This window comes from Oncorhynchus kisutch, linkage group LG6, assembly GCF_002021735.2.
Source record: "Oncorhynchus kisutch isolate 150728-3 linkage group LG6, Okis_V2, whole genome shotgun sequence".
Lineage (NCBI taxonomy): Eukaryota > Metazoa > Chordata > Actinopteri > Salmoniformes > Salmonidae > Oncorhynchus > Oncorhynchus kisutch.
Window position 1 is genome coordinate 82,909,949 of NC_034179.2, and position 24,447 is coordinate 82,934,395.

Genomic DNA, 24,447 nt, shown 5'->3' on the forward strand with positions numbered 1-24,447 from the left:
CTGCTAGATGGTGAAGCGTTATTCATCACTCCAGAGAACGTGTTTCCACTGCTCCAGAGTCCAATTGTGGTAAGCTTTACTCCACTCCAGCCGACGCTTGGCATGTGTATGGTGATCTTAGGCTTATGTGCGGCTGCTCGGCAATGGAAACCCATTTCATGAACAGTTATTGTGCTGATGTTGCTTCCAGAGGCAGTTTGGAACTCGGTAGTGAGTGCTGCAACTGAGGACAGACGATTTCTATGTGCTTCAACACTCGCCGGTCTTGTTGTGTGGTCTGTCACTTTGCAGCTGAGCCGTTGTTGCTCCGTTGCCACTTCACAGTAACAGCACTTACAGGGGCAGCTCTAGCAGGACAGAAATTTGATGAATGGACTTGTTGGAAAGGTAGCGTCCTATGACAGTGCCATGTTGAAAGTCACTGAGCTCTTCAGTAAGGTCATTCTACTGCCAATGTTTGTCTATGGAGATTGCATGGCTGTTTTCGATTTTATACACCTTTCAGCAACGGTGTGGCTGAAATAGCCGAATCCACTCATTTGAAGGGGTGTCCACATACTTTTGTATATATAGTGTATCATCACGTCACTCTAAGTTATATAATTATATGATAGTTATTATATCAACATTTGCTCATAAAGGCGCTTCCACCGACATTATTCGCATAATTAATTTTCCCGAAACAAAAAGATCCCAACATGAACGAACATTGTCTGTTGGCATTTCTAAAATTGTACTGGAATGTCATGTTTCCATCAAACGTCAGGTAATTTATCCGCATGAAATGGTTGGAATGAAGCAAGGGGTGATGGGACCGACTACTGATAAATAATTTGACTCACTTTATGCTCCACGCAAGGATCGATCATCAAAGCACAAGCGCAAAGGTAGGTCAATCTTCCGAATAGGCAAAAGAAAGTCCTAGTGGTAGCCTATTATATGGATAATATAACTCAAATTTACCATAAAAGAGAATGAATCACACAGGCATGCAAGTTGTGTTGTTCAAGGATGCTGTGTTCAGGCGAAGATTATGACTACAGTAACTTCCCCTGTCATTTGTGGTTCAAGTGTGTAAACCCGTCATTTGTGGTTCAAGTGTGTAAACCCATCATTTGCCACGGGCCAAACCACTTTCGCTGCATAGCCCTAAAGAGCTTGAGCCGGCATATCTACTTTACTTGTTGACATATCTACTTTACATGTCTCAACCGTGGTGGTCCCACAGTTGACGATGAATGTATATTAAAAAAACGGTGTTGGGTTTAAAAAGAAAGAGGGATGCAAAGTTTAGTCTCAATAGGGAAAGAGTTAAGAGCTGGAAGGAATTTGGAACAAGCACACCACAATCACAACTTTTGGGTAAGTCTCTATAGACGTTAATTTGGATAAAACGCCTTCGGCTTTTATTAGTATATAATATGCTAAGTGTGTCTCTAATATCTCTGTCTAAATGACTGCTGCCTCATTCCCAGATTTACAAACCAAATCTAGTCAACCTGGGCTAATTCAGGCCTGGGGTGGTGTCCAAGCAAGTCCTCATTTTTCTGTTCAGAAATGAAAAGCAAAAGTCTATCCTACAGCCAATGGATTTCTAAATTGCCGACCCATTGGTCAAAATGAGCTCTGGCGCCAACTATATTGTTCACAACCCATGCTGCTGCTGTAGCATTCAGGGGTTGGCCAGTTTTGCCATGCTCTCTCACATTTTATAGCCTAGCCTATATATTTGAACAGACTATTGATTTCGAGATAAAGATAATTGAATGCTTCCTTGTCCACCCATATAGTGATCATGTACGCAGTAGGCTAGTTAGTTTAGTGGGAGGGCAACAGGAACATGTAGATATTAAAACAGTGAATGTTACATTGCATTCGGGGGTCCTAAGCAAGATTTGGTTAGGTCCCCAACGCAAAACATTTCAGTGGCCCCCCTCTTGACGATGGAGAGAGAAATGTATGTTTTAAAGTACATTTCCTGCAGTTCTACACATTTTGCCATGGGACCTAGAGAAAATGTTGCCGTTTTAATGCAAGTTTCCTGCAGTTCTACACATTTTGCCATGGGACCTAGAGAAAATGTTGCCGTTTTAATGCAAGTTTCCTGCAGTTCTACACATTTTGCCATGGGACCTAGAGAAAATGTTGCCGTTTTAATGCAAGTTTTCTGCAGTTCTACACATTTTGCCATGGGGCCTAGAGAAAATGTTGCCATTTTAATGCAAGTTTCCTGCAGTTCTACACATTTTGCCATGGGACCTAGAGAAAATGTTGCCGTTTTAATGCAAGTTTCCTGCAGTTCTACACATTTTTCCATGGGGCCTAGAGAAAATGTTGCCGTTTTAATGCAAGTTTTCTGCAGTTCTACACATTTTGCCATGGGGTCTAGAGAAAATGTTGCCGTTTTAATGCAAGTTTTCTGCAGTTCTACACATTTTGACTTATCATGACTTATGCCATGTTAATAATATCTAAGTGAACGTGACTAACAAAATCAATGAGGGTCCCCTGAAGGTCAAGGCCCCTGGGATGCGTGCCCGGTCAATATTTGGACATGATAACTGACTAGACTAACTTACCAATCTAAAAAGTTATCCCATGTCACCCCGTTCCTTCACACTCTCCACTGGCTTCCATATGAAGCTTCCATTTGAAGACCATGGTACTTGCCTACGGAGCAACTAGAGTAACTGCCCCTCCCTACCTTCAGGCTTATGCTCAAACCCTACACTCCAACCCGTTGTACTCTGTTCTGTCACCTCTGGTCTCTTGGACCTCCCACCCCTGTGGTAGGGCAGCTCCCCCTTAGCCCAGTCCAAGCTCCCCTCTGTCCTGTCACCCCAATAGTGGAACCAGCTTCCCCTGAAGCTAGGACAGCAGATTCCCTGCCCATCCTAGGACAGCAGATTCCCTGCCCATCCTAGGACAGCAGATTCCCTGCCCATCCTAGGACAGCAGATTCCCTGCCCATCTTCTGAAAACATCAACAACAACAACAAAAACATTGATGAACTACCACTCGCACTTGACTTTTTTTCCCCCTCACAAGCTCTGACTTTTCTGACAGCTACTTTATTGAGAAAAAACTGTACTTACTATGACTGTGATATGTGGTTGTCCCACCTAGCTATCTTAATGTGAATGCACTAACTGTAAGTCACTCTGGACATTAAAATGTAAAAATTGTTAGCTCACATTGCTAATTGTGTGACTGTCAGTGACTGACAAAACAAGAGAGAAACTGATGATGCATGACTTTTAAACTTTTACCATTCTGATTCTCATCAGTCAGTTGAGACACCAACTGAGTTCCCAAAATCTGCTTATGTTGCTTATGCCTGGAACCGGCCCTGTGTAGAGGACTATATTTAAGAAATAAGGCCTGAGGGGGTGTCGTATATGGCCAATATACCACAGCTAAGGGCTGTTCTTATTCACGATACAACGTGGAGTGCCTGGATACAGCCCTTAGCCATGGTATATTGGCCATATACAAAAAAAACCTGAGGTTCCTTATTGCTATTATAATCTAGTTTCCAACGTAATTAGAGCAGTACAAATAAAAGTTTTGTCATACCTGTGGTATATGCTCTAATATACCACGGCTGTCAGCCAATCAGCATTCAGGACTCGAACCAACCAGTTTATAATTATCTTCTTATTGGCTAGCCACATACATGCTCTTACCGCTCCTAACTTCATGTCTGTTTCTATTTCATCAAATTTGTAGCCCTCTCCATTTACTATGCTCTTCCTCTCCCTCGATTGTCTCTTCTCTTTTTGCACACATAGCCACACTCCTTTCTCTTCTCAGTCCCCCTCGGTCTCCCCTTGTCTCCTTGTATTACTTGGCACATGTAGCCCTGCTCTCTCCACGCTATACCCCTGCCACCCCCTCTACCGACACACTGTTACATATCTCTGGGTCAAGTGTAGCTTCAACACACAAGTTCTCTCATACAGACTCTTTGTGATATATCTCACTCACGCTAACACACATACACAGGGATACACAGAACACATTTGGGGTTATGTCTGCATTACTTCTCTCTGTGTGATATCTCTGTGCAGTCCTTGCCTGCTGGGCACAAAATGCAGTGTTTGTTATCAGTGGGGGAGTGGAGACTTTCTGTCTTTCTCCTGCTTCCCCTGTCATTGCCCCCCCCCCTCCTTCTGTCTCTCTCCATCCCTCTCCACCACTCCTCATGCGTGATCTCTCTCTCCTCCACCTTTCCCTAACCATCCCTCTCCACCACTCCTCATGCGTGATCTCTCTCCTCCACCTTTCCCTAACCATCCGTCTCCCTGACAATCTGCGTCCTGCATCCATCCGTCAGTCGGTTAGGGGTGAGATGGGTGATATGAAAACAGGCGGGCGGAAAAGAAAAATGAGAGCAAGAGGGAAAGAAAAACAGAAGCAGATTCAATAAGAGACTTCACTGTGGAGAGGAGGAGTGTGTTTGTGTGTGCTCTATCCTCTCTCTCTCTCGCTCTCTCTCTCTCTGCGCGAGCTTGTGTAAGCGTGTGCGTCTCTTCTGGCTCCACTGTTGTTCACTGGCTCCATGGATGAGCTGGGAAGCGGAGGGAGAGCGGAATCAGCGGATGCGTCTGGCCAGAGGAGAACAGGAGGACTTTGGATCGGCATGCGCGACAAACTGGCGGCGCTGATCATCAGCGGCTCTATCCTTCCTCCTCTCTCTCCCCTTCTCTCCCTTTCTCTCTCACGTGCACACACACTCTCAGACTCACACACACTCGCACACAGACTGGATGCCATCTCACTAGGCTGAACAAGAGGTGCTTAGGCTTGACATTAGTCGCACAGGGAGATCCAGAGAGTTGAGTGTGTGTGTGAAGTGGGGACACTGAATACACAGAGATGGCTTTGATTGGCTCGTGGCTTAAATGACTCTCTCACTCTGTGTCACAGTGGACTTACTTCTGGGATCCTGACAACGAAAACGGTCACTGAGAGAAGGAGAGAGGGCGGGGGGATATTGGAGGAGTGGAGGGGGGAGGTTTCAGGCACAGAGAGGCTGGCATCCAGAGTAACTAGGGACAGAGAAAGAGTGGAGGCGCGGAAGGAAGGGATGCCCTGGGGGTGCATCTTTCTATTCTTCACGCTCTCTTTTCTATCTGGAGTAAGGACTTGGGGGTTGTGAAGATCTCTGCCTCCTGCTCTTCTTCTCTCTCTGTCTGTAGGTCTGTCTTTGGCTTGACTTTCTGGGTTACTTTATTTTGCTCTGTGTCTCTGTGTTTGTCACTCTTTCTGTGCTGCAGGTGTGTTTGTTTGAGACACTCACCCTCTCCCATTTTTCTCTTTCTCTGTGTGAACTGAACGTGTGATTATGTGTTCCTTTTCTAGGTGGTAGTTCAGGGCTCTCATTGCATTGTCTCTCTCTCTCATTCTTTCTTTCTCTCTCTCTCTCATTCTTTCTCTCTCTCTCTCTGTGTATGTGTAGGTGTCTGTGTATTGGGGTGTCCTTGTCTGTGGGACCGGAGGGGTCATGATGGACCTAAAGGAGAGTTGTGGCAGTGAGGGGAGCCATGAGAGCTCCAGTCTGCACCCGTCCTCCTGGCAGGCCTTCTCCCACACCAGCACGCTCCACGGCCTGCGCTTCATCTTCCCCTACGGCCGGCCAACACCTCGCCGCCTGCTCTGGGCCGCCGCTCTGCTGGCCTCCCTGGCCCTCCTGGCCCTGGAGAGTGCCGAGCGCCTGGCCTACTTCCTCTCCTACCCCCATGTGACGAGCGTGGATGCCGTGATGTCGGGCAGCTTGGTGTTCCCTGCCGTCACCGTGTGCAACCTCAACGCCTACCGCTTCAGCCGCCTGTCCCGCAATGACCTGTACCACGCTGGGGAGCTGCTGGCCCTGCTGGACGTCCACCTGAGGATCCCTGAGCCCCAGCTGGCCGAACCCCACGTCCTGGCCTTCCTCACAGACAAGGCCAACTTCACCGCCTACAGGCCCAAGCCCTTCAGCATGCGTGAGTTCACCGAGAGGGTGGGCCACGACCTTAAGGAGATGATGCTCTACTGCCGATACCAAGGCCAGGAGTGCAGCCACAAAGACTTCAAAATCGTAAGTCTACTCATAGTCTCCCTGTCTTTGCTCAGGTCTGGCACGGGTCAGATCTGCTGCTACTGCAGCGCAGTTGAGTCTCTCACTCAGAAGGCTTTGTCTGTCAAGTGTTAATGTGTGTTCTGTGATATGGTCTACAAGTTTTCAAAGACCGGTAGAGGTTTTCTCTCTCTGAGTTGACTTGATGTATGTTGGTGGCTGATGCTGTTTCCTCCGATGCTACTGTGCACTGGGTCCCCTGCTGTGTATTTCTCTTGATATTTTTGTACTTCCATCTACAGGTTGTTTTGTAGTGATTGTGTACTGTAATCACACACTCTGCAGCTGTCCTGCTACTGTTTTCTTTATTTCATCCATAGGATAGCTCTTGGGGTTTTGACTGTCTGTTGCACAGGTCTCTTGATAGTCCCCATAAATATGGAATATGTAGTTTGTCTTTGGGCTGAACACGTGATATCATTTCAGATTTCATGGAATGACAGCTTTTGTTACCCAGCTACAGCTCTTGTTACCCAGCTACAGCTCTTGTTACCCAGTTACAGCTGTTGTTGCCCAGTTACAGCTCTTGTTACCCAGCTACAGCTCTTGTTACCCAGTTACTGCTCTTGTCCTCATACAGCTCTAGTTGGCCAGTTACATCTCTTGTTGGCCAGCCTCAGCTCTTGTTACCCAGTTACAGCTGTTGTTGCCCAGTTACAGCTCTTGTTACCCAGCTACAGCTCTTGTTACCCAGCTACAGCTCTTGTTACCCAGTTACTGCTCTTGTCCTCATACAGCTCTAGTTGGCCAGTTACATCTCTTGTTGGCCAGTTACAGTTGTTGTTGGCCAGTTACAGATGTTGTTGGCCAGTTACATCTCTTGTTGACCAGTTGCATCTCTAGTTGGCCAGTTACAGCTGTTGTTGGCCAGTTACAGCTGTTGTTGGCCAGTTACAGCTGTTGTTGGCCAGTTACAGCTGTTGTTCGCCAGTTACAGCTGTTGTTGCCCAGTTACAGCTGTTGTTGCCCAGTTATAGCTCTTGTTGCCCAGTTACTGCTCTTGTACACATACATCTCTTGTTGGCCAGTTACATCTCTTGTTGGCCAGTTACAGCTGTTGTTGCCCAGTTACAGCTGTTGTTGCCCAGTTACAACTCTTGTTGCCCAGTTACTGCTCTTGTCCACATACAGCTCTAGTTGGCCAGTTACATCTCTTGTTGGCCAGTTACATCTCTTGTTGGCCAGTTACAGCTGTTGTTGGCCAGTTACAGCTCTTGTTGCCCAGTTACTGCTCTTGTTCACATACAGCTCTAGTTGGCCAGTTACATCTCTTGCTGCCCAGTTACAGCTGTTGTTGCCCAGTTACAGCTCTTGTTGCCCAGTTACTGCTCTTGTCCACATACAGCTCTAGTTGACCAGTTACATCTCTTGTTGGCCAGTTACATCTCTTGTTGGCCAGTTACAGATGTTGTTGCCCAGTTACAGCTGTTGTTGCCCAGTTACTGCTCTTGTCCACATACAGCTCTAGTTGGCCAGTTACATCTCTTGTTGGCCAGTTACAGCTGTTGTTGCCCAGTTACAGCTCTTGTCCACGTACATCTCTAGTTGCCCAGGGACATCTCTAGTTGCCCAGGGACATCTCTAGTTTCCCAGGGACATCTCTAGTTGCCCAGGGACAGCTCTTGTTGACCAGTAAGAGCTCTTGTTGGCCAGTTACAGCTGTTGTTGGCCAGTTACAGCTGTTGTTGCCCAGTTACAGCTGTTGTTGCCCAGTTACTGCTCTTGTTCACATACAGCTCTAGTTGGCCAGTTACATCTCTTGCTGCCCAGTTACAGCTGTTGTTGCCCAGTTACAGCTCTTGTTGCCCAGTTACTGCTCTTGTCCACATACAGCTCTAGTTGACCAGTTACATCTCTTGTTGGCCAGTTACATCTCTTGTTGGCCAGTTACAGATGTTGTTGCCCAGTTACAGCTGTTGTTGCCCAGTTACTGCTCTTGTCCACATACAGCTCTAGTTGGCCAGTTACATCTCTTGTTGGCCAGTTACAGCTGTTGTTGCCCAGTTACAGCTCTTGTCCACGTACATCTCTAGTTGCCCAGGGACATCTCTAGTTGCCCAGGGACATCTCTAGTTTCCCAGGGACATCTCTAGTTGCCCAGGGACAGCTCTTGTTGACCAGTAAGAGCTCTTGTTGGCCAGTTACAGCTGTTGTTGGCCAGTTACAGCTGTTGTTGCCCAGTTACAGCTGTTGTTGCCCAGTTACTGCTCTTGTCCACATACATCTCTTGTTGGCCAGTTACATCTCTTGTTGGCCAGTTACATCTCTTGTTGGCCAGTTACAGCTGTTGTTGCCCAGTTACAGCTGTTGTTGCCCAGTTACAACTCTTGTTGCCCAGTTACTGCTCTTGTCCACATACAACTCTTGTTGGCCAGTTACATCTCTTGTTGGCCAGTTACAGCTGTTGTTGGCCAGTTACAGCTGTTGTTGCCCAGTTACAGCTGTTGTTGCCCAGTTACTGCTCTTGTCCACATACAGCTCTAGTTGGCCAGTTACATCTCTTGTTGGCCAGTTACAGCTGTTGTTGGCCAGTTACATCTCTTGTTGGCCAGTTACAGCTGTTGTTGCCCAGTTACAGCTGTTGTTGCCCAGATACAGCTCTTGTTGCCCAGTTACTGCTCTTGTCCACATACAGCTCTAGTTGGCCAGTTACATCTCTTGTTGGCCAGTTACAGCTGTTGTTGGCCAGTTACATCTCTTGTTGGCCAGTTACATCTCTTGTTGACCAGTTACATCTCTTGTTGGCCAGTTACAGCTGTTGTTGGCCAGTTACATCTCTTGTTGGCCAGTTACAGCTGTTGTTGGCCAGTTACAGCTGTTGTTGCCCAGTTACTGCTCTTGTCCACATATAGCTCTAGTTGACCAGTTACATCTCTTGTTGGCCAGTTACAGCTGTTGTTGGCCAGTTACAGCTGTTGTTGCCCAGATACAGCTCTTGTTGCCCAGTTACTGCTCTTGTCCACATACAGCTCTAGTTGGCCAGTTACAGATGTTGTTGCCCAGTTACAGCTGTTGTTGCCCAGTTACAGCTCTTGTCCACGTACATCTCTAGTTGCCCAGGGATATCTCTAGTTGCCCAGGGACAGCTCTTGTTGACCAGTAACAGCTCTTGTTGACCAGTTACTGCTCTTGTCCACGTACAGGTCTAGTTGGCCAGTTACAGCTCTTGTGGCCCAGCTACAGCTCTTGTTACCCAGTTACAGCTGTTGTTGCCCAGTTACAGCTCTTGTTACCCAGCTACAGCTCTTGTTACCCAGCTACAGCTCTTGTTACCCAGTTACTGCTCTTGTCCTCATACAGCTCTAGTTGGCCAGTTACATCTCTTGTTGGCCAGCTACAGCTCTTGTTACCCAGTTACAGCTGTTGTTGCCCAGTTACAGCTCTTGTTACCCAGCTACAGCTCTTGTTACCCAGCTACAGCTCTTGTTACCCAGTTACTGCTCTTGTCCTCATACAGCTCTAGTTGGCCAGTTACATCTCTTGTTGGCCAGTTACAGTTGTTGTTGGCCAGTTACAGCTGTTGTTGGCCAGTTACATCTCTTGTTGACCAGTTGCATCTCTAGTTGGCCAGTTACAGCTGTTGTTGGCCAGTTACAGCTGTTGTTGGCCAGTTACAGCTGTTGTTGGCCAGTTACAGCTGTTGTTCGCCAGTTACAGCTGTTGTTGGCCAGTTACAGCTGTTGTTGCCCAGTTACAGCTGTTGTTGCCCAGTTATAGCTCTTGTTGCCCAGTTACTGCTCTTGTACACATACATCTCTTGTTGGCCAGTTACATCTCTTGTTGGCCAGTTACAGCTGTTGTTGCCCAGTTACAGCTGTTGTTGCCCAGTTACAACTCTTGTTGCCCAGTTACTGCTCTTGTCCACATACAGCTCTAGTTGGCCAGTTACATCTCTTGTTGGCCAGTTACATCTCTTGTTGGCCAGTTACAGCTGTTGTTGGCCAGTTACAGCTCTTGTTGCCCAGTTACTGCTCTTGTTCACATACAGCTCTAGTTGGCCAGTTACATCTCTTGTTGCCCAGTTACAGCTGTTGTTGCCCAGTTACAGCTCTTGTTGCCCAGTTACTGCTCTTGTCCACATACAGCTCTAGTTGACCAGTTACATCTCTTGTTGGCCAGTTACATCTCTTGTTGGCCAGTTACAGATGTTGTTGCCCAGTTACAGCTGTTGTTGCCCAGTTACTGCTCTTGTCCACATACAGCTCTAGTTGGCCAGTTACATCTCTTGTTGGCCAGTTACAGCTGTTGTTGCCCAGTTACAGCTCTTGTCCACGTACATCTCTAGTTGCCCAGGGACATCTCTAGTTGCCCAGGGACATCTCTAGTTGCCCAGGGACATCTCTAGTTTCCCAGGGACATCTCTAGTTGCCCAGGGACAGCTCTTGTTGACCAGTAAGAGCTCTTGTTGGCCAGTTACAGCTGTTGTTGGCCAGTTACAGCTGTTGTTGCCCAGTTACAGCTGTTGTTGCCCAGTTACTGCTCTTGTCCACATATATCTCTTGTTGGCCAGTTACATCTCTTGTTGGCCAGTTACATCTCTTGTTGGCCAGTTACAGCTGTTGTTGCCCAGTTACAGCTGTTGTTGCCCAGTTACAACTCTTGTTGCCCAGTTACTGCTCTTGTCCACATACAACTCTTGTTGGCCAGTTACATCTCTTGTTGGCCAGTTACAGCTGTTGTTGGCCAGTTACAGCTGTTGTTGCCCAGTTACTGCTCTTGTCCACATACAGCTCTAGTTGGCCAGTTACATCTCTTGTTGGCCAGTTACAGCTGTTGTTGGCCAGTTACATCTCTTGTTGGCCAGTTACAGCTGTTGTTGCCCAGATACAGCTCTTGTTGCCCAGTTACTGCTCTTGTCCACATACAGCTCTAGTTGGCCAGTTACATCTCTTGTTGGCCAGTTACAGCTGTTGTTGGCCAGTTACATCTCTTGTTGGCCAGTTACATCTCTTGTTGACCAGTTACATCTCTTGTTGGCCAGTTACAGCTGTTGTTGGCCAGTTACATCTCTTGTTGGCCAGTTACAGCTGTTGTTGGCCAGTTACAGCTGTTGTTGGCCAGTTACATCTCTTGTTGGCCAGTTACAGCTGTTGTTGGCCAGTTACATCTCTTGTTGGCCAGTTACAGCTGTTGTTGGCCAGTTACAGCTGTTGTTGCCCAGTTACTGCTCTTGTCCACATATAGCTCTAGTTGACCAGTTACATCTCTTGTTGGCCAGTTACAGCTGTTGTTGGCCAGTTACAGCTGTTGTTGCCCAGATACAGCTCTTGTTGCCCAGTTACTGCTCTTGTCCACATACAGCTCTAGTTGGCCAGTTACAGATGTTGTTGCCCAGTTACAGCTGTTGTTGCCCAGTTACAGCTCTTGTCCACGTACATCTCTAGTTGCCCAGGGATATCTCTAGTTGCCCAGGGACAACTCTTGTTGACCAGTTACAGCTCTTGTGGCCCAGTTATAGCTCTTGTTGCCCGGTTATAGCTCTTGTTGCCCGGTTACGCTCTTGCCCGGTTACAGCTCTTGCCCGGTTACAGCTCTTGCCCGGTTACAGCTCTTGCCCGGTTACAGCTCTTGCCCGGTTACAGCTCTTGCCCGGTTACAGCTCTTGCCCAGTTACAGCTCTTGCCCAGCTACAGTTTGTAGCCCACAAGTTCTCCAGACCATGCACAGGCTGTAGTATATGTACAGGTTGCTGCTAATGAGTTTTCCTCAGTGCTTTTTGTCTTGTAGCCATAGAGCCGTAGCACACACACAGGCCCTGCTGTAGACATGCCTTTAGGCTCTGATCTGCTTTGATGAGGTTCCCTTTGAGGAGTGTAATCATTTTTGTCATTAAAGGAGAATATCAAAGACATCACTCTCTGTCTAAACTAGCATACTGGCAGCTTGTAGATTGTCTGAGTTGAGGTATCCAGGTCGCCCAGTTTTGTATTCACAGATGGATTCATATCTTGGTTTTTCATCTCGGAACACACTCACTGTCAAGACTAACTGGCAAGGCAACAGTGATGTGTAATGTAATAGCTTCCCTGGTATTATTGGGGTGGTCTCAGTGACTCATTTATAATTCTGTCAGGAATTAGTCATTCTTCAATGGTGAATCTGTAACCTAGTAATCTTTTGGGAATCTCCGTTTGGACAATATGTAATTTCCTGTTAACTCTGTTGGATCCTTTGGGTGTAAATATTGACCTAAGAATGTTCTGTAGTCATACTTGCTAGTCCCTGTAGTGATTTATGTACTAGTGACATTTCTTCAAATCAAATTGTATTGGTTACATACACATATTTAGCAGATGTTATTGCGGATTTAGCGAAATGTTTATGTTCCTAGCTCCAACAGTGCAGTAATATCTAACAATTCACAACAATACATACAAATCTAAAGAAAGAATGGAGTTAAGAAATACAGTACTGGTCAAAAGTTAGGACACACCTACTCATTCTAGGGTTTTTCTTTATTTTTGACTGTTGTTTACATTGTAGAGTAATAGTGAAGACATCAAAACTATAAAATAACACATATGGAATCATGTAGTAACCAAAAAAGTGTTAAACAAATCAAAATATATTTTATATTTCAGTTTCTTCAAAGTAGCCACCCTTTGACTTGATGACAACCTTGCACAGTCTTGAAGGAGTTCCCACATATGCTGAGCACTTGTTGGTTGCTTTTCCTTCACTCTGCAGTCCAACTCATCCCAAACCATCTCAATTGGGTTAAGGTCAGGTGATTGTGGAGGCCAGGTCATCTGATGCAGTACTCTATCACTCTCCTTATTGGTCAAATAGCACTTACACAGCCTGGAGGTGTGTTGGGTCATCGGTGAAAAATATTTTAATTTGTTTAACACTTTTTTAGTTACGACATGATTCCATATGTGGTATTTCAAAGTTTTGATGTCTTCACTATTATTCTAAAATGTAGAAAATAGTCAAAATAAAGCAAAAACCTTGAATGAATAGGTGTGTCCAAACTTTAGACTGGTACTGTATAGAAATATTTGGACGAACAATGTCGGAGTGGCATTGACTAATATACAGTAGAATAGAATTCAGTATATATATATACTATTTAATAGTCTGATGGCCTTGAGATAGAAGCTATTTTTCAGTCTCTCGGTCCCAGCTTTGATGCACCTGTACTGACCTCGCCTTCTGAATGGTAGCGGGATGAACAGGCCGTGGCTCGGGTAGTTGATGTCCTTGATGTTTTTTTTTGGCCTTCCTGTAGGTGTGCTGGAGGGCAGGCCGTGTGCCCCCGGTGATGCGTTGGGCAGACCGCACCACCCTCTGGAGAGCCCTGCGGTTCTGGGCAGTGCAGTTGCCGTACCAGGCGGTGATACAGCCCGACAGGATGCTCTCAATTGTGCATCTGTAAAACTTTGTGAGGGTCTTAGGGACCAAGCCAAATTTCTTCAGCCTCCTGAGGTTGAAGAAATGCTGTTGCGCCTTCTTCACCACACTGTCTATGTGGCTGGACCATTTCAGATCGTTGTGATGTGTACGCTGAGGAACTTTAAGCTTTTCACCTTCTCCACTGCGTTTTGTTGACGTTGAGGGAGAAGTTATTTTCCTCGCACCACTCTGACAGGTCTCATCATTGTTGGTAATCAGGCCTACAACTGTTGTGTCGTCTGCAAACTTGATGATTGAGTTGGAGGCGTGCGTGGCCACGCAGTCATGGGTGAAGAGGGAGTACAGGAGGGGGCTGAGCGCGCACCCTTGTGGGGCCCCTTTGTTGATGATCAGCGATGTGGAGGTGCTGTTTCCTACCTTCACCACCTGGGCGAGGGATAGGGCAGTGTGCAGTGTGATGGAGATTGCATCGTCTGTGGATCTATTGGGGACATATGCAAATTGAAATGGGTCTAGGGTGTCAGGTAAGTTAGAGGTGAAATTAATCTTAACTATCCTCAAGCACTTCATGATGATAGAAGGGAGAGTTACGGGGCGATAGTCATTTAGTTCAGTTACCTTTGCTTTCTTGGGTACAGGAATAATGGTGGACATCTTGAAGCAAGTGGGGACAGCAGTCTGGGATAGGGAGAGATTGAATATATCCGTAAACACTCTAGCCAGCTGGTCTGCGCATGCTCTGAGGACGCAGCTAAGGAGGCCGTCTGGGCCAGCAGCCTTAAGAAGGGTTAACAAGTTGAAATGTCTTACTCACGTCAGCCACGGAGAAGGAGAGACCACAGTCCTAGGGAACATGCCGTGTCGGTGGCACTTTGTTATCCTCAAAGCGAGCAAAGAAGGCGTTTAGCTTGTCCAGGAGGAAGACGTCGGTGTCCGCAACGTGGCTGGTTTTCCCTTTGTAATCCGTGATTGTTTGTAGACCCAGCCACATACGTCTTGTCTCTGAGCCATTGAATTGCGAGCCCACTTTATCTCTGTACTGACGTTTTGCCTGTTTGATTGCCTTACTGTGGGAATAACTACTCTGTTTGTATTCGACCATATTCCCAGTCACCTTGCCATGGTTAAATACAGTGGTCTGCGCTTTCAGTTTTGTGCGAATGCTGCCATCTATCCACGATTTCTGATTTGGGTAGGTTTTAATGGTCACAGTGGGAACAACATCTGCTATACACTTCCTGATTAACTCAGTCACCGTGTCAGTGTATACATCAATGTTATTCTCAGAGGCTACCTGGAACATATCCCAGTCCGCGTGATCAAAACAATCTTGAAGCATGGATTCTGATTGGTCAGACCAGCATTGAATAGACCTTAGCACGGGTACTTACTGTTTGATGAGCAAAATGGGGATGAGCAAAATGGAGTCATTAGTGTTTTAGTAGCGCGAGTGCTACAGTCAATGTGTTGATAGAACTTTGGAAGCATTTTCCTCAAATTTGCTTTGTTAAAATCCCCAGCCACAATAAATGTGGCCTCAGGATATGTGGGTTCCAGTTTGGCTGTGACTATAACCGAAGAGAATTATCTTGGGAGGTAATACGGTCAGCATTTGATTCTGAGGTATTCTAGGTCGGATGAACAAAAGGACTTGAGTTCCTGTACGTTATCACAATCACACCGTGTGTAGTTAATCATGATACATACACCACCACCTTTCTTCTTCCCAGAGAGTTCCTTATTCCTGTCTGCGCAATGTACTGAGAACCCAGCTGGCTGTATGGACGGGGACAGTATATCCGGAGAGAGCCATGATTCCGTGAAACAGAGCTTGTCTACTTTATTGTCCAGAGACTGAACATTAGCGAGTATTATACTCTCAGTGGCTTTTGAGTTATTCTTATCTTGTGACTGTCATTTGACCTGTGTCAGGGAGAATGTTGGAGCTTGGAACCTAAGATTTTCATTGTACCCTGAAATCACACCTGCAACCCTGTACATGTGACTGTTAAACACTCTGAATCTGAATCATGTTGACAGTCTACAAGAGAATGCACTGTCATCTCTGCCCACTGCCTGTTTCCTTGGTCTCTCTCTTTCTCTTTCCACTCTGCCCCTTCCTTTGTCAGAAAAAAAAATCCTTCTACCAAGGCAAAAAGATTCACAGAAATAGAAACACACACACACACTGGAGCATTACCATGACACAACAGGGACCAGAGTTTGAGTGACATTGTGATGAATGACCGCAGGGAGGATTGTGGGAACATGGGCGTCAGTGTGATGTGACAGATGGAACTGGAACAGAAGAGAATACTACACAAAAGAGAAAGCACAAATGTGTTTTTCCATTCTAGTCATAGTGTCAATGTGTATTTGTGTACATTTTAAATGTATTTACACGTGTGAATACAGATTGCATTTGTGTGAGCGTTAGATTCTAAATGTAAATACATTTGAATAATTGAAAAGTCTGTGTAGCCTATATGTGAGGCCGGAGCTGTGTGTGTGTGTGTGTGTGTGTGTGTGTGTGTGTGTGTGTGTGTGTGTGTGTGTGTGTGTGTGTGTGTGTGTGTGTGTGTGTGTGTGTGTGTGTGTAATTAATTGTGAAGGTGTGTGTGTGTTTATGTGTTTATAATGTGTGAATGTGATTCTGATTGTGTTAAGTAATGCTCCCTCTGTGTGATTACTACAGCCCTGATTAAACACGGATTGATCACAGTGACAGGCTACATCAGTGTCTGCCAGACTGAATGCAGCTCAATGTGACAGTTCTACAGTAGCATCCCCTCAGCTTGATGCCAGGGTGGGCCCTATCACACATTCAACCTTAATGAGAGCCAGCCAGCATGGCCTGATGATAGCAGCCAGACTAGGGGCTCTGTATAACAGACGCTAATTAGCAATACATCTGACCCAGCCTGGCCAAGGATTACAACCACAATGGTGTATTTTCAGCACCACATTTATGCACTACACAACCTGTGGCCTCATCTGACTGGCTGGTTGTAATAGATTAGTCTAGCTACATGGCCAATTGCCTATGTCTACATTGTTGTGTCTTTGTTTAACCTTGATCCCTATGAAGGGATATATCCACTCGAAGTAAGTTTATTGGGTGTCAGATAGCCTAGAGGTGAAAAGTGTTGGGCCAGCAACCGAAAGGTCGCTGGTTCGAATCCCCGAGCCTACTGCAAAATGTGTCGATGTGCCCTTGAGCAAGACACTTAACCCTAGTCACTCTGGATAAGAGTGTCTGCTAAATGACTCAACGCACTCTCCCTGGTCCGCCCCTCTAAAACACCCCAGAGACAGGAAAGCAACCTGTTCAGCAGAATAAACCTGGGGTGAGGCCTGGCTTGAAATGTGCATGCCCTGCTGTTTATTTAAAAGACACTGCAATAGTGTGGATAATGTGAAGTAGTGAATTATGGTGGTCTCTGGACAGTGGTGCGGTTTTCAAGAGAGAAGGGGAGCGCTTGAGTCAGTGAAGATGGAGGGACGTGAGCGAAAAAGAGAACGTGATGGAGAGATGGACTAGATGGAGAGATGGACTAGATGGAGAGATGGACTAGGTTGTAAAGCCAGCATAGAGAGTTGGAGAGATGGATTAGATGGAGAGATGGACTAGGTGCTAAAGCCAGCAGGGAGAGATGGAGAGATGGACTAGATGGAGAGATGGACTAGGTGGTAAAGCCAGCAGGGAGAGATGGAGAGATGGACTAGATGGAGAGATGGACTAGGTGGTAAAGCCAGCAGGGAGAGATGGAGAGATGGACTAGATGGAGAGATGGACTAGGTGGTAAAACCAGCAGGAAGAGATGGAGAGATGGACTAGATGGAGAGATGGACTAGGTGGTAAAGCCAGCAGGGAGAGATGGAGAGATGGACTAGATGGACTAGATGGAGAGATGGACTAGGTGGTAAAGCCAGCAGGGAGAGATGGAGAGATGGACTAGATGGAGATATGGACTAGATGGAGAGATGGACTAGTTGGTAAAGCCAGCAGGGAGAGAGAGAGAGATGGACTAGATGGAGAGATGGACTAGGTGGTAAAGCCAGCAGGGAGAGATGGACTAGATGGAGAGATGGACTAGGTGGTAAAGCCAGCAGGGAGAGATGGAGAGATGGACTAGATGGAGAGATGGACTAGGTGGTAAAGCCAGCAGGGAGAGATGGAGAGATGGACTAGGTGGTAAAGCCAGCAGGGAGAGATGGACTAGGTGGTAAAGCCAGCAGGGAGAGATGGACTAGATGGAGAGATGGACTAGGTGGTAAAGCCAGCAGGGAGAGATGGAGAGATGGACTAGATGGAGAGATGGACTAGGTGGTAAAGCCAGCAGGGAGAGATGGACTAGATGGAGAGATGGACTAGGTGGTAAAGCCAGCAGGGAGAGATGGAGAGATGGACTAGATGGAGAGATGGACTAGGTGGTAAAGCCAGCAGGGAGAGATGGACTAGATGGAGAGATGGACTAGGTGGTAAAGCCAGCAGGGAGAGATGGAGAGATGGACTAGATGGAGAGATGGACTAGGTGGTAAAGCCAGCAGGGAGAGATGGACTAGATGGAGAGATGGACTAGGCGGTAAAGCCGGCAGGGAGAGATGGAGAGATGGACTAGGTGGTAAAGCCAGCAGGGAGAGATGGAGAGATGGACTAGATGGAGAGATGGACTAGGTGGTAAAGCCAGCAGGGAGAGATGGAGAGATGGACTAGATGGTAAAGCCAGCAGGGAGAGCGAGAGAGAGATGGACTAGGTGGTAAAGCCAGCATGGAGAGAGAGAGAGAGAGTTCAGAATGGGTTCGCGCCCAGGCTCTGTCCTAACCGGGCCGCGACCGGGAGGTCCGTGGGGCGACGCACAATTGGCCTAGCGTCGTCCGGGTTAGGGAGGGCTTGGCCGGTAGGCATGTCCTTGTCTCATCGCGCACCAGCGACTCCTGTGGCGGGTCGGGCGCAGTGCGCGCTAACCAAGGTTGCCAGGTGCACGGTGTTTCCTCCGACACATTGGTGCGGCTGGCTTCCGGGTTGGATGGCGCTGTGTTAAGAAGCAGTGCGGCTTGGTTGGGTTGTGTATCGGAGGACGCATGGCTTTCAACCTTCGTCTCTCCCGAGCCCGTACGGGAGTTGTAGCGATGAGACAAGATAGTAGCTACTAAACAATTGGATACCACGAAATTGGGGAGAAAAAGGGGTAAAATTAAATAAAAATAACCCTAACCTTAACCACTGCTAACCTTAAATTAAGACCAAAAAGCTCATTTTTGTTTTCATGCATTTTTACGATATAGCCCATGGATGTGGTAACTAATGAAACCCGCAAAGTAGCCTACACAGAAAATTACCCAATTTTTCCAAACCTGCAGCTCATTATTTCTCTACATCAATCAACCAGTCTATTTTGAATTTGCATTAAAACTGTCAACGTTTTGTCAAGGAATGTGGTACCCCTCAGTTAGATACGTGTTTCTAGTTTTATATACATATACAGTATCTGTAGGTGCACACAGCAGGCTTGTGTAGATGGAGCGGTCGGAACGCAATTGAGTGAGTGAGACATGGTGGGTTTATTTTCTGTTGTGTCCCGCAAATGCACAAATGGAACACTGGAGTCAAAGCAAATTAACGTTGTCTTCAAGCCAACATTTTGACCAAGTAGTTTTACAGTATTTGAAAAAACATTGATCTCTGTTTTATGATGGAGTTTTGAAGACAGTTCGAGTACTCATGTCCATCCCGAGCTGTGATCAGTCACTCAGAGCACACACAAATATACAGTATGTGTTAGTGATGTGCAAACTAGCACACTCACATGCATGCATGCACACACACACAGAGACACACACTCTTGTATAAGTAATTCTGTGGGGACACACAATTCAGTCCCATTCACAATCCTATTTTCCCTAACCCTTACCCTAACCTAAACCCCATTTACTATCATTGTGGGGAATTCTGGTCCCCACAACTATAGTTAAACACATTCATGCTTACAGCAACAGGAGCCAATTAACACCATGATTTGCCAAGGCAGGATACTATGAGCACAGTCCAATCCAGAAATCTGGTAGTGGCTTCTGATTAAATTCAGTTTGTACACAACCGCTTGTTGCAATTTCGACGAGGCTCTCTTGTTTAGATATCGGTAAGTGGACTGGAGGCAGGGCATGAAAGGGATAACAAATCCAGTTGTTTTGGGAAAGTACCTGCGTAGTTGCGCACCCAACTCACTCAGGTGCTTCGCTATATATCACATTTGACATTGTCCGTATGCTTGAGTTAATTTGCGCACAAAAAAATAAAACTTTAAGCTCGTCTCTCAATTTTAAAAAACGTGTCAATACTTTGCCCCTTGATAACCAGCACACTTCTGTATATGGTCGCTGCCCATATCATTGCATAGTGCAGAAAAGACACGAGAGTTCAGGGGCCTTGCTTTAACAAAGTTAACCATTTTCACTGTAGTGTCCAAAACGTCTTTCAAGCTGTCAGGTATTCCCTTGGCAGCAAGAGCCTCTCGGTGGATGCTGCAGTGTACCCAAGTGGCTTCGGGAGCAACTGCTTGCACGTGCATTACCACTCCACTATGTCTCCCTGTCATGGCTTTTGAGCCATCAAAACACATACCAATATGAGCAGCAGCTATGTTTGGCTACATATGGACCGTTAGTGGAATTCCAGCGAGAGAGTAACAGTTAATGTGATTGGATGTTAATTATTTGACTAGGCTACCTGTATTTGACATTGTGTTGTTATTTCGCTGAACACTAGATGGTTTAATTTTATTTTATTTTTGCAGTGAAATTAGGCTACTTAGGCGAGAAAAAAACCTCACCCAAATGTAAAGCCAGTTTGGGAATACCTGGTCTAGACTATTACCTTCCCTAAAAATAGACAGGTTCCACACTAAAAACATGCAAAAACATTAGTTTGATAAAGACAAAGAGCATATTTTCATCAGAATCTTTAAACCTAGGCCTACTCACCAAACAGATGCCCCGGCCATAACTCATCCCTATGCAGTGTTCAATGTAGAATTGTTGATCATTTTAGAAAATTCCAAGGAACTGGCATAATAAACTAAATAGAACATCTGTATATCGAAAAGAAGACCGATTTTGGTTCGTAACCATGAAAAATTTCTCTTTCAACTTGCTAAATTGAGCCCCGTTTGAAATGATCACTCTGAGAATAACTGTTCAGACCCGAGATGTGAATCACTTTGCACTATTCTGTTCTATTTTATGATGTTATATTACATCATGTTTTATGCTATTAAATAGTTGTCTAGACTGTGATAAGGGCTCTGGAAATAAGAGCTTCTTGTCGGCTAAATGAACAAAAGAAGGCTATGCCATTACACAGCCATAGGTTTCTACAAGAAGTGCCACACAGCTGAGGTTACTACCTTTTTGAAGATTAGGTCCCAATATATAATATAACCAGTTGATATTACAGGTTCAATAAATTCATCTTAAATTGCACTTTTTTTAAATATATGAGTCAATTTAGCAATTAGGATTCGTTATCTGTAACGGTTATGATACATTTGGCATTGTTGCTCACTGTTGGGATATATGTAAATGCAATTTTCTTTCTTCTCAGTGATGCCCTTGTTCAAAAAATTGCTTCTTTTTTTAATCAGTAATCCAGTACTCAGGGCCGAATCTGTTTCCCACGTAAGCAGTTTAGTAAATTTTTCCTTTTTCAGCCTCTATGACCTAGGGTGCCAGTACTACCCCACAGCTTTGTTTGATGATCCTCACTCTTCCTATATAGACACAGATGGATCAAATCAAATCAAATTTATTTATATAGCCCTTCGTACATCAGCTGATATCTCAAAGTGCTGTACAGAAACCCAGCCTAAAACCCCAAACAGCAAGCAATGCAGGTGTAGAAGCACGGTGGCTAGGAAAAACTCCCTAGAAAGTGGATGAGCATTGCATTAGTGCATCCCATTAGTGGAAACCAAGACTGTTCTCAGGGCATGCCTGGTTGTAGCTAGATATGCGTTGTAGACAATTTTTGATAACCCCTTTTCTAACCTTAACCTAACTCTCCTAACCTGCCACGTTAATTATCCTAATCTGCTGCATAAGATCTCTTAACCTGCTACGAAAAATGACTACTGCAAGTCAAAACCGGCAGATCTGCCCTAAGAACAGTCTTGGTTTCCACTAAAGTGATATATAGATAGCCAGATGGATTCTAAACTGTAAACAGTGCTGCCTCTATATCATAACATGTAGATGTCTTCTTCTTTATTAGCATATTAGATGCGTAACATTTCCTTCCTGTGTGCAGTAGCTACTGATGCCTTATCTTTCACCTCTCTACCTCTATCTCCCTCTTTTTCTGTCTCTCCCACTACCCCCTTTTCTATCATGGCCTTCTCTTTCCCTTTGTTACCCTGCCAACTTTCACCTGACCACATACATACACTCACGGATACACACGCACATGTACACATACATGCCGACTGACATAAACACATGCACACACAGACACTACAACACCTACACACTCTCTCTTTAATCTCTGTATGGCAGCCAGCCGCTCTTTTGATCTTGCTGCTGGTCCTGACCTGGGATGCAGCATGCTCTGAGCCTTGTTGGCCTGTTCTCCTTGGTTAGAGGCTTTAGCTGCTTTAACCTGCTGTTAACTGGAGTTCAGTGGGCTGAGGCCATCCCAGCTCACTGTAAACACTATAGCCTTCCAACAGGACCACATCTAAGTCACACCATTCTGGTAAACACCCATATTGAGTAGCTAAACTCTTTTTTTTTTTTAACTAATCTGTTACAGCGGGTGATTGGTGGTCAAGAAAGTCAATCATTTATAACATATTTTGTACTTTGGGGAAGAAATATGAGTCCTCAAACCTAAAATTCACCATGTATTGAAAGTGTTAGATTTGCTGATCTACATTTGAAGGGTAAATGGCTTGAAGGGTAAGTGCAGCTCCAAAACCATCAAGCGCTAAGATGAAACTGTCTTTCATGAGGACCGCCACAGGAAAGGAAGACCCAGAGTTACCTCTGCTGCAGAGGATAAGTTCATTAGAGTTAACTGTGCAATCCGGTTTACTAGCAAATTCACGGGTGCACATCAGCCACGCTCAAGGTAGTAAATGATATCATAACCGCCATCGTACTGTACTGACTGTACTGCCAAGGCTTTCGACTCTTTCAATCACCGTATTCTTATCGGCAGACTCAACAGCCTTGGTTTCTCAAATGACTGCCTCGCCTGGTTCACCAACTACTTCTCAGAAAGAGTTCAGTGTGTCAAATTGGAGGGCCTGTTGTCCGGACCTCTGGTAGTGTCAATGGGGGTGCCACAGGGTTCAATTCTTGGGCTGACTCTTTTCTGTATACATCAACGATGTCGCTCTTGCTGCGGGTGACTCCTTGATCCACCTTTACGCAGACGACACCGTTCTGTACTAGAGGTTGACCGATTCAGATTTTTCAACGCCGATACCGATTATTAGAGGACCAAAAAAGCTGATACCGATTAATCTGCCAATTTTTATTTATTTATTTGTAATAATGACAATTACAACAATACTGAATGAACACTTATTTTAACTTCATATAATATGTCAATAAAATCAATTTAGCCTCAAGTAAATATTGAAACATGTTCAATTTGGTTTAAATAATGCAAAAACAAAGTGTTGGAGAAGAAAGTAAAAGTGCAATATGTGTATGTAAGAAAGCTAACGTTTCAGTTCCTTGCTCAGAACATGAGAACATATGAAAGCTGGTGGTTCCTTTTAACATGAATCTTCAATATTCCCAGGTAAGAAGTTTTTAGTTATTATAGAACTATCCCTCTATACCATTTGTATTTCATTAACCTTTGACTATTGGATGTTCTTATAGGCACTTTAGTATTGCCAGTGTAACAGTATAGCTTCCGTCCCTCTCCTCGCTCCTCCCTGGGCTCGAACCAGTAACACAACGACAACAGCCACGAAGCAGCGTTACCCATGCAGAGCAAGGGGAACAACGACTAGAAGGCTCAGAGCGAGTGACGTTTGAAACGCTGTTAGCGCACGCTAACTAGCTAGCCATTTCACTTCGGTTACACCAGCCTCATCTCGGAAGTTGATACGCGTGAAGTCATAAACAGCGCAATGCTTGACGCACAATGAAGAGCTGCTGGCAAAACGCACGAAAGTGCTGTTTGAATTCATGTTTACGTGCCTGCTTCTGCCTACCAGATACTTAGATACTTGTATGCTTGTATGCTCAGTCAGATTATATGCAACGCAGGACACGCTAGATAATATCTAGTAATATCATCAACCATGTGTAGTTTACTAGTGATTATGATTGATTGTTTTTTATAAGATAAGTTTAATGCTAGCTATCAACTTACCTTGGCTTACTGCATTCGCGTAACAGGCAGGCTCCTTGTGGACAGCAACGAGAGAGAGGCAGGTCGTTATTGCGTTGGACTCGATAACTGTAAGGTTGCAAGATTGGTTCCCCCGAGCTGAAGATGGTAATAATCTGTCGTTCTGCCCCTGAACAAGACAGTTAACCCACAGTTCCTAGGCCGTCATTGAAAATAAGAATGTGTTCTTAACTGACTTGACTAGTTAAATAAAGGTATAAAAAAAAAAATATATATATATATATAGGGCACTAGCTGTGCCCCCAGAGACTCTGGGTTCGCACCCAGGCTCTGTCACAATCGTCCGGGTTAGAGAGGGTTTGGCCGGTAGTGATATCCTTGTCTCATCATGCACCAGCGACTCCTGTGGCGGGCCGGGCGCAGTGCATGCTAACCAAGGTAGCCAGGTGCACAGTGTTTCCTCCGACACATTGGTGCGGGAGTTGCGCTGTGTTAAGAAGTGCGCTGTGGCTTTTTTTTTTGGAGGACGCATGGCTTTCGACCTTCGTCTCTCCCGAGCCCGTACGGGAATTGTAGTGGTGAGATAGTAACTACTAACAATC

General features: G+C 45.6%; 1 protein-coding gene across 1 annotated transcript in view; it reads left to right on the top strand.

Annotated features, from left to right (window-relative positions):
* The first annotated feature begins 4,464 nt into the window (after positions 1-4,464).
* The window catches only part of LOC109880756 (acid-sensing ion channel 2), a 427,245-nt gene continuing 407,262 nt past the window's right edge, over positions 4,465-24,447 (top strand). The window contains exons 1-2 of the mRNA XM_031827988.1: positions 4,465-4,797; positions 5,463-6,083. Coding sequence (XP_031683848.1) covers positions 5,508-6,083 — 576 coding nt within the window. The 5' untranslated portion in view covers positions 4,465-4,797; positions 5,463-5,507. The remainder of the gene's footprint in view (positions 4,798-5,462; positions 6,084-24,447) is intronic.